This window comes from Puma concolor, chromosome E4, assembly GCF_028749965.1.
Source record: "Puma concolor isolate L17-30 chromosome E4, mPumCon1.1.hap2, whole genome shotgun sequence".
In the NCBI taxonomy this organism is placed as follows: domain Eukaryota; kingdom Metazoa; phylum Chordata; class Mammalia; order Carnivora; family Felidae; genus Puma; species Puma concolor.
Genome location: NC_141683.1, coordinates 16,303,356 through 16,314,543, shown reverse-complemented (window position 1 = coordinate 16,314,543; position 11,188 = coordinate 16,303,356). Strand labels below are relative to the sequence as shown.

At 39.7% G+C, this 11,188-nt stretch overlaps 1 protein-coding gene across 3 annotated transcripts in view; it reads right to left on the bottom strand.

The window, feature by feature from the left end:
• Positions 1 to 11,188, bottom strand: part of USH2A (usherin) — a 734,839-nt gene that overhangs the window by 88,966 nt on the left and 634,685 nt on the right. For all 3 annotated transcript variants that reach the window (XM_025927811.2, XM_086694483.1, XM_086694484.1), the window contains exon 61: positions 8,225 to 8,579. In XM_025927811.2, coding sequence (XP_025783596.2) covers positions 8,225 to 8,579 — 355 coding nt within the window. The remainder of the gene's footprint in view (positions 1 to 8,224; positions 8,580 to 11,188) is intronic.

The window sequence follows — 11,188 nt, the reverse complement described above, 5'->3', positions numbered from 1 at the left end:
GATTAATGGAAGAGTCCCACGGTATTTCTTTGTCTTGATCGTCATATTAGATTTTACATGTCTTCGTCCTCAATTGTGAATAACTCATAATGGTCATACCTGCATGAGATTTCAGAGAAGCAAGTAGCACAGATTTTCAATTTTGATTTTGTTTGCTGATGTCCAGTGTGGATAAACAGAAACTACCCTGACAATGGTGCGTTTGTAGTGGAGTTGCATAACATCAAGCAAGAAAACTATCCAAACAAATGAATTTCATGACTAAATAAAATCTCAGATTTGGGATTCACAATACATGGCATCCAAAATTTTCGACTTTTGTGATGCCGCTATTAAAATACTTAATTTATACAAACGTAAGCCCTCTGTGACAAAGACAAAAAATAGTTGCTATTCTGGGGCCTCCCAGGTCATAGACATGATCAACAATGCCAGCAGTTCGAGCGTAGTTAACACCTAGCTACAGCACTAACAAGATGTTTCACCTTAAAAATTATATCGAGATAAAAAGATTCATTTGCAAACCCATCACATATGTATTCACAGGTGGTGGGTGTGGGTCATTGCATTTGGATTAAAAAGCAAATGTCTCTCTCTACATGAGAGGTCACTAGCTGGTATAAGGCAAAATCTTTTCACTGTTCGGCATAATTAAAATATTCCAACAGTGGTTTCGGTAATTTAAAAATCACAGTATTGTTGTAATATTTTTCTAGGCTTCAGGAGCTCACAATTGTTTGGCCCAATCAAATCTGGGAACACTAGAGAAGTTATCACCCATCAAGGTAATTACTTTCAAGTTGAAATAATTACTCTATCAATGTTAATGGTCTTTCAACTTCAATAAAGCACTCACCTGCCGATAATCACGGCTAACCTCTTGCTCTAATGCAATTCCCTCTCTATTTAGTAGGTTATATTACAGCCGTTACAGTGGTCACTTGTCCTGAACAGCTGCTGAATTTCACTTTGATCGGCTGTGAACCATAAAAAAATTGGTCATCTGTGTATGATTTCCCCCTCACCCATAAGCCCTTGCAGAGCTAAGGATATGATCTCTTGGCTGTAATAGGGTACTTTAGGGGCAGCCATCTTGTCTCGGGTAGTGGCTACTTTCCACTTGTGACAAGAGCACGGTAGTTCAATTAACTTCTGCCCTTCACTGCCATTTACAGCTTGCTGTCTCTGCTAAATGGCATATATTCTGAATTTATGGCCTGGGCCTGTTACTGTGTGGACAAGTTCGTTTTACTTTCATATATGTTTTTTACCAAGGTTCTGTGGAATTCTTGGGTGTCTTTACAATTCATTTAAAGACCAAAAAATAACAACACACTGGAGTGAAAGGGCAAATAGCCTCCTCACCAACTGCCCCTTATATACCGATAGTCTGCTCTTTGGCCCAGGTAAACTAGGACGATGACAGTTTGGCAGGGTCTGTGTAACCTGGGAAGTGTGTGCATGTGTGCATGTGTGTGTGTGTGTGTGTGTGTGTGTGTGTGAGAGCGAGCTATCAAAAGACTTCATGTTTTGCTCATGTGATCCCAGATGGGGGATGGGCAGGGTCCACTGAGCATCATGGTAGGTAAACAGAACTGCATCTAGACAGGAAATCACCTGAGGAGGGCTCTTTGAGGGGCAAGGCTGAGATGTTATGGTAGAAGGGACATGAGTCAGTGCTACACCTTAGGGACACAAAAAAGCATGTTCTTGTTCCAGATGACTTAGAAAGGAAATAGCCCAATCCAATACTTGAGACATTACCTGGAAATTAACACTGTGCTATCAAGAAACACTTAAATTTGCATGGCCTGAATTTTGTTGCAAGGTAAAGAATGCTTAAAGTATATAAAATGTAAGGTTTTTCATTCATGACTAAAGTAAAACAGTTGCTCTATACAAACCAAAACTTTTCCTACTTTTGTCCATTTTTTCTGGCTTCTATAGTCCAAATAGCAGGACTTCTAAAGTTTTACATCCTGTTTACATTGCCATTTACAGTTTCTAAAGTACTTTGCATAGGCATTAATTTAGTTAGCCCTTGAAAAAGCCTTGTGAGATAAGTAACATTTTAGTTCAGACTTGACAAGGAGGAGGAGGATGGATCCACTTGAAGTGTAAGAACATGATCATTTGAGGAAGAACAACATGTGAGAAGAACCTGCAAGCAGGACTCAAGATATACTTTAGAAGTAGGACCAGTAGGATTTAGTGAAGATTGGTTGTGGAAGGAAGGAAGGAGAAGGACTCAGTTTATCTGGGTTGAGTGATAAGAAAGATATGGATCAATTTAGTTTGTAACAGGATGTATTAGGAAATAGTAAGTACAGCTTAGGAAAGAAAAAAAACAAAACAAAACAGGTGATAAGTAACTTTACTAGAACAGCTAGATATACCTCTGCAGGACTTCTAGAAACAAAGAATCAGCCTTACACCTTCAAGCCCACCTTCCTCTGAAGATCTGTATAAGACAACTTTTAAGAGGGGAGATCCAGTTCATGACAAGCAGGTTACAGAAGGGAATTTAGTAGAGAAGCTTCCCCACATTATTTCCTTACTACTTGGGAAGAAGGAATGCGGAGACGCCATACTCCCCCCTCAAGGCATATGAGGGACATCCAAGAGAACAACTTGAAGGAACGGAGGGTGTCTGCAAGAAAGGTGAGATGGACAATTTACTCTTTTCATGAGCCCTGCTCCAGAGCTGAAGAGACTCAGGGTATTTTAATGTAGCCACTAGTGTGGAGAAGCATCTTCTGAGATTCTTACGTGATTCCAGGATTTGGGGAACACGGAAGCTGTTTCCTGATTCTTATTCAAAGAATTTTGAAGTTGTGAGGCTGGCTGGGTCTCACTCAGCATGCTAGGGTGAGTAGAGAAGATAGGGCTGGACAAGCTGTACTTTCCTTATTTGGTAGAATGAGTTTGCCCCAGGCCTGGAGGATGCCAGGAAAGGAATGAGTTTTTTCAATGTGAAAGGACCTAGTATTAGCTGACTGCTCAGGAGAGGGGACCCAGAAGCAAAAGAGGCTGTGGGGCTGGATCTCTGAGGCAGGAAGGGATAGGAATATAAGAAACTAGCCAGATGTTGCCTGCATCGGGGAACACGGAGCATGTAACTTCCCACGCAGGACCTCTGCATGACCCCACAGGAAGCAATGTAGATGGATAAAAACAAGATTCATGATTAATGCTTTTTTTTTTTGGTCTATTTCTTTCTTTTCTCCCACAGTCCTGGGGACTTCAACAAGAGAAGAGGGAACTGAAGAAGGAAGAAAATAAACAAAATAAACATGTCCTTTCTTTTCTACTGTGGATCTCTGAAGTCAGGCTTTAGACTAGATTTTTTTTTTTTTTTAAACACCTGAAATGAATCCTGATTACCAGAACTGGGCTGGTCCTTGTCACTGAATGTGACTAGAAAACCATAGCACGTGCCTTAGAAATTAGAGATGACTGAGCAAGAGGGTCCCGGATGAAGCTTGTTGGAATAAAGTGGTTACAGAAAAATAAAGCTCTCTCTAAGAAGTAGTTGTACAAATTTCAAGAAGACTTATATGGGTTGCATCTCCAATAATATTGAGTAAAAAGCAGATATCCAAGATGTATCTGTGATTAGTATCATATTATTAGAAAAAAGGGATAAAGATAATGCAAGGCTAGTGAATAAAAAGTTAATGTCAAACTAAATACATCATATGGGTTGCACAAATAAGTGTTCATGTTTTGTGTGACATTTACACAATTGCATTCTGTAATTTTATATAAAGACTGAGTAACACAGTTACCGTATAAGATGTGAAAAGCTCAGCTTATAGAACTGGTATAAAAAGCGTAGTAATTGTTTTTGTTACCAAATTTTTCTTCAGTTTGGAAAGATAATCACTAGAGGAATCCTTCTAGATACCTAGATCTCCTAGAGCATTTCTATTGTGTTATAAACGGACGGGGAGAAAAGAACCATCACATTGTAAGAGCTACAATTAATTAAGATCATATGTAAAGAGAAACAATATTTTACATTATACGAAGCCAAATTAAAAATGGGATTAAAAGCAAACTAACCAATTTACTCACAAACTCCACATAATATGGCAATTATGAAGAATTCTGCACCCCCCCCCCGACCCTGCCACATATCTACTTAATGGTAAGGAGATTTGAGACAACCACATGAGAAAATTTTGAATACCTCCTCCTTGACATTGGGCAAGTGAGTTTGGCAACTAAAATCTAGAAAGTAGAGTTTGTAATTCTGGATTTTATTTCCAGATTGGAAGCCAACTTTTAGTGACCCATATAATTTGCTTACCCCTCAGCACCGTATGCTTGATTCTACACACAGTGCAGAGTACCATCTATCTTTCAGGGTACTGGGCAAATGTACGATCTGGGCTTGATGTTTCATAACCCTGTGGGGTAAGCAGGGATATACTGAGAGCACAGACTAACAGGTAAACCACCTTTGCCTTTGAATCCCAAGTTATTTCTGCCAGTGCGATGGCAGGTGCCAGTGAGAAAAAGCAAACAAATCCGAATGGTGGCAGCAGTATCGCCAACCTCGCCAGGAGTGTTCCCTGTAAATACCACCATGGAACTCTTGCATGCCAAGTGAGGCTAAATACAGTTTCTCTCCTGACACTGCACAATTCATCACAGAGCTAATTGGGAACGGAGCTTAAGGACTTCTACTTAAAGCTAGCTTGCTGTCACTAGTGGAGAGTATTGGTCTGAAGAGACCCTAGGAAGCTAGCTATCTCTTTCTTCCCCTTAGAAGAACCTACTTGGGCCCAAAGGGAGATGAAACTTTTCATGAGGTTGGGAGAGAAGCTGGTGATACATTAAAACCCACACTCTTTCCATTTCTCCTCTCCTGCTGCCTCTGCTGCTGCTGCTGCTGCCGCTGCCCCTGCCAGCACATATGCTCTCCACCCCCACGGAGGGCTCCCATTGCCATTTCTCCATCCATTGCCACCATCAAGAGGACTCATGCATCCATTGCACCTGTTTTATGTGGCTCTCCCAGCAACGTCCACCTGTCTATAAACAACTCTGGGGGGACCTTGGGACAAGCCATAATGGCGCTACACTCTGGGCAATTTATTGGTGGCCCCTCATGCAGAGATAGGATCTCAGTAAACAAGAGACTAAATGAGACTATTTAGTGATACCTCTTGCAAGTCTGTGGATTCAATTGTAATCCTTCAATTGTGGAAATGGATTCTGTGCCTCACCAACTGAAAATGCAGTTCATCTGCTCTGGAGAATTTTAGCCGAAGTCGTCAATGAAACAAAAACTTGAAAAATTTCCAAAGTGGGCACAGACATGAAAGAAGGCAGTAAAGATGTTTAGCTAGTATAGGAATTAGGGAAATAGTAAGTAACTAGAGGCAGGAAGACACTCAGAGAGATTTAAAGGGGAATCATTAAAACATGAGCAGCAGAAACCTGAAAGCAAAGAAACTTAGAAATCCGAAACGCCCAGCGGTAATCATCTGTGCCTCAGTCTTGATGACTCATCTTCCCTTTCAGTCTCTGCTCTGCCCAAGGGCCTAGTCTCATGGTAGCTTTCAACAACGCAATTGACCGCAGTATTGAATATTGGCATACTGAATATAGTGCTCAATGACTATTTGCCAAATTGGATTGAATCATCAATAATCTGTTCTTGACCCTGAAGGTTCATTGAACTGGTATAGAGAAGTCATGCTCTTCTGAACTGGAAAGGGAGGACTTTGGTGACAGGAGGAGGGATTTGGGCACGATAAAAGGAATATTCTCTGGCGGTGAGGAGTTAGAATTAAGTGGTAGAACCTCCTTTAAATATCTCAAGAAAAACAAACAGACAAACAAACAAACCTCAAGTGTTTCAAGTGTATGAAACTCAAAGACAACAGTTTATTCTTCTGATGATTTCTTTCAAAGATGTCAGCCCCAAAACAGTCATAGTGGCCTCCTGCCCTGAAAATTTGGCCGACTGACCAGAATGTCTGAACACTGGCCCGATTGCTCTATGGAAGATGTCTTGGATTGCTTAACAAGCTCAAATGGAGCCTTTCCTAATGACCCTAATGAAATCTTTTCTTGGGATTCTCAGGGCCAGATACCCAGATTCGGGTGTGTGTGTGTGGGGGGGTACTTTCGAACATGAACACAGACACATACACTAGAAAATAGGGTGCAGAAACATTCCTGTTTCCAGATTATTCTGGCTGCTCTCTTAGCCCTGTGCGAGGATTGCTTTCTGGAAAATGGCAGGGTGAAGCAGTCCTCGGCTGCCAGGCAGAAGCTGTGTTACTGGGCCCCAGGAACAAAGGGCCGTGTGATGCTTAAAGCTTGGGTCATAGGCCTTCCTCTTTTTCAGGAACTTTTTGGTGTGATAAAAACAGAACCTGGCAGATTAAATACAAGACAGAGTTCATTGTATACTTTAAATCTGGTGTTGTGAAATGAAATTGGCTATGAAGGAATGATGTAGAGGGTACTCCATAAGAGAATTCCAATAGAGTTGTTTGGGGACATTAAATGTTTAGGCTCAGGCCTCTGAAAGCCATGCTTCAAAATCAGAGGTTTAATTATTGCAATATTGGTACTTACAATAAAAATACATTTAAATTAAGGTGCCTCGTTCAGAAAGCTCCTGTCAAGAGTTTTTCAGTATTTTTACTTTATTTTTCAGTAGTTAACTTTCAGGGTGGAAGTTCAGGACACTAATTCCAATGATATGGTGAGAAGGAAGAGATTTCTCCATAGATCAAGTATCAACTAAAAAAGGTCTTCTGCCCTTAAGAACACTGTTTTTAATGCTTATAAGGAAGATTGTAGAAAGATGTCATATGAAAGACCCTTATCTACAAAGAAAATTAAATGTCACATAAAAAATAAAGTACCAATTCTGAATTCTAAATAAAATAAGGATTTCTTTAATATTGTCTCTTTAATTCACAGACTGCTTATTTTTTGGTCAAGTGAGAAAAGTGAACATAAGGACAGAGAGAAAATACTGTACTATAAACTATTCATTTACAACTATTCTTCTGGAGTTTCATTAAAATATGTTTGCTCATTATTATGTAGACATTTCGATGGATGTTATACTTCATGTATATTGGGCTGCCTCAATTAGCGGTATAGAAACATGGTCTGCCCTTTGAAAATAATACTTTAGGCTGTCTCTTCACTTTTTAAGAGAGGTTTTCATATTTACCAAGGTCTTGGCACATTTTGAAAACTGTATGTATTTAACTACTAAGACCACAAGTTTCATCTTCTCCATGAAGCTTCTTCAGTATGAGGGTTTCCTGCTGGCCTTTCGGAGCATTTCTTTAACACTTTTGTATATAATATTCTCTCTTATATTGTGGTTTATGGCTAGGAGATGGTGGAGTTTGGGATCTGAATCCCGGTGTCGTGGATATTACAGGCTATAATCCACTACTTCTCTCAGATTTTTCTTATGTTCAATTCTCATCTCTGCAGTAATTATAAACGAGAATGCTCCCTGATAAAAGAACCAACCTGTTTCCATTTCTTTCTCCCATAGAACATTAAGCTATGTCAGATTTAAAGAAAGATCTCAGAAGATACTGGGTGAACTCAATTAAACTGTGTTATGGGCCAGAGGTGATCAACCCAGAAAAATCACCACTGAGTTATAGTGCATGTGATATCTACAGCTATATTATCCAGATAGATAGATCTAGAAATTTAACTTTCTTTTTTCTCAAGGAGACAGTAATACCACTCGTATCTATATCTGTATCTGTATCTGAATCTGTATCCGTATCTTTTTCTATCTGTATCTGTATCTATATCCATATTTTTCTATATCTGTATCTATATCTGTATTTATATCTGTATCCTTTATCTGTATCTATCCTATATCTGTCTAATTTCATCGGTGCCTCATCCCCATGAGCTATACAGAGACACATTTAGTATCCCCATTTCATGGATTTGGAAATCACACAGAGAAAGATTCATTTACTTGCTTGAGGTAATAACAAATTAACTGTGGCCTGCAAACTGGTCTCCAATATCCCTTAGACTCAGTTCAGTATCTTATCCCTCCTTATGACTACATTGCTCTTTTTCACATGTGAAAGATTTTAATGTATTTAAGCTCTAACTGAAGAAAAACAATAAGCTGGATAAAAAAAAATAAATTTCAACATATTAATCAGATAATCTAAGTATCTGTTATTCTTTCTTTCTAAGTTCTTACCATCACGGTGAAAGCATGCACAGTAGAGATGTTAAATGTAGAATCATCTGGTCTCTCTTGGTAGATCACATGGTACTGGGAGATAATGCCATTGGGGGATCGTGGCTCTGTCCAGTTCAGCAGAACTGAATGAGCACTGGTGGCTTGTGCCCAAGGTGCTGGCAGATCTTGAGGTGGGGCTTCCAGAGTCCGTGCCGATGACCACAGACTCTCCACTGAGCCCTTGGAGTTGTGGGCTCTGACCCGATATTCATAGAATGTGAAAGGCATCAGAGTATCTGAAGCATCAGTGAATTCAAGGGCTCCTTCTGACCAGACAAACAAAAGGGACTCTGCTTCGATGCCGGCAAGACGTCTGAAAGGAAGCCAGAAAGGCAATCAGGAACAGCTGCACATTTCAAAAGACATTTGCACACAGACTAAGAAACTGCATTTCAGGGGCGCCCAGATGGCCCAGTCGGTTAAGCATCAGACTTCAGCTCAGGTCATGATCTCACAGCTCGTGAGTTCGGGCCCCACATCAGGCTTTGCACTGACAGCTCAGAGCCTGGAGCCTGCTTCAGATTCTGTGTCTCCCTCTCTCTCTGCCCCTTCCCCATTCATGCATGCTCTGTCTCTCTCTGTCTCAAAAATAAATAAACATTAAAAAAATAAAAAAAATAAAAGAAATTGCATTTCAGAAAAATTTATCAGCTCAACTGTCCCTTTCTGGTGTCCTAATGAACACCAGATGAAAGAATATGCAAGAGGACTGGCTCGATATCATTTTTTAAATGTAGGTTTTATATATATTTGGCTAATCATAAAGAACGCATATATTTCATAGAAAACATGTAAAATACAGAATAAATAAAAACATTTAAACAGTGTAACACCGCCCATAATTATGTCTTGTCATATTACATTAGAAATGTTTCCTTAAAAAAATTGCACATGGAATATGCAGAAACACATACATTATTTAAAAACTTTAAAAAATCAGAAGCGTACACGTAAGCACTATTAACACATGTAAAAATTCTTTTTGGATCTCTGTCTATATGTTTATGTACATGTGTGCAAGTGTATGCATGTGTACATGCAGGTACATGGCCTAATTTAATTTTTTGCACAACTGGAAATTACACCATATACAATTATTAAAAGTTGATATTATTGGGAATTCTGACCCTTCTGTGGTAGACGGATTGCACTAAGTATCCTGATTTGTCTCCCTGTATCCCCATGTCTATTGCTAATGTGCTCTCAAGCTCACTCTAAACATGGCCATGGGACTCTCGTTGGTCAATAGGACAGCAGCAAATATGATGCATGCGGAGACCTGGAAAGCGTTTGCACGCTGAGGTTGACCCCCTTGCCGCTCGTGGAACCGCAAGATCTTCATGCAAAAAAGCCCAGGCTAGCACACTGAAGGATGAGACTGATGAGGCGAAGCCATGGTTCTTATTCTCTTCCACCTAGTACAATGTGATTTTGCACCTGCTTCCAGGATATTTAAAACACATATATATTTTTTTTAATTTTAATTAACTAATTTATTTATTTAGGAAGAGAGAGAGAGAGCACACCCAAGCAAGCAGGGGAAAGGCAGAGAGAGAGGGAGAGACACAATCTCAGCCAGGTCCTGCACTGTCAGCACAGAGCCTGACATGGGGCTCGAACCCATCAACCGTGAGAACATGACCCGAGCTGAAATCAACAGTCAGATGCTCAACTGAGTAAGCCACCCAGGTGCTCCTAAAACATATTTAAAATTCATTTCCTGCATCTCATGTATTTTATCTTCATTTGAATTTTCTCTTCTTTAATTAAGCCATAACCCTTCGAAGTAAGGACCAATCTTTCTTGTAGTGATCAACAAACCTTTACTGAGCACTTAATATACACCATGCCTTGTACCAGGGGCAAAGGTACAAAAATTGTACATATCCCTTTCCTGAAGGAACTTAGGGACCTAAACGAACTCATAGCTGAGTGGAGAAGATTGAGCTAAATGCAAATTAATGAAAATAACATGATAAATTATGTAATATCGATTTGCTCTAGAGATCTTTAAAGGGCAAAAGTCTAATTCCTATTAGATGTCTTCTCCAAGACCTAGTAAAATGCAGAGTATGCTCAAAAAGTTCTTTCAACTGCCTGAGAAAGGGATTGTTTAGTCCCATCAGTAGATATTACTGCTGTGAAAACGAAGGCGAACTATTTCGGTACTCAATATATAGAGCATTAAACATCTGAGTAGGAGAAATGGAATTGTCAGTTAGTATGGCCCCAAATATCTGGTATTTCATTTGGAACAGTTATTTGCTCATCTGAATGTAAAACCATGATGCAAAAATAAATAAATAAATAAATAAATAAATAAATAAATAAATAAAAAAAAATAAGTAAAATCATGACGCAGACCTAATCGGAAGGGGAAGTTCCCGAGGAATCATGGAGCATTTGGTCTATTTCTGTGTGCCCAGCATCTAGCTCAGTAAATTCAATACTTTTTTTTGAATGAATGGCCACAACACACGTAATTCCATGGTTGTCTGCACTTTCGCCTCATCTCTATTAACTCTTTTACTTACTAGGTTGGGGAAGAATGTACCAAAGAGATGAACCTCTCCTACTTAGCTTCTACTCTGTAGTAGAGAGAGACTGATGGATAGAGCAGTATTTTCCAGGCCGTTAGGAGTATTTAATGAACATCCTCTTCAGATGCCAGGATACTCACATGCTGCCATATCAGATTAGCCATCAACACGGAAAGGGTTATTAAGACAAAGTAAATGACAGTACCTCTCACAAAAAGGCAGGGTATTTAAAATACTTGGCTTTGGGAATTTGAGGATCCTCAAGTGGATCAATCACAATGACCTAAGCACGAGCAATGACAAGCCTCCCGCTGGAGGCTACAGAGGCTTCCGAGATGCCACTCAGTGACCTGCAATTATGGTCGGCAACCCACCTCGTTAT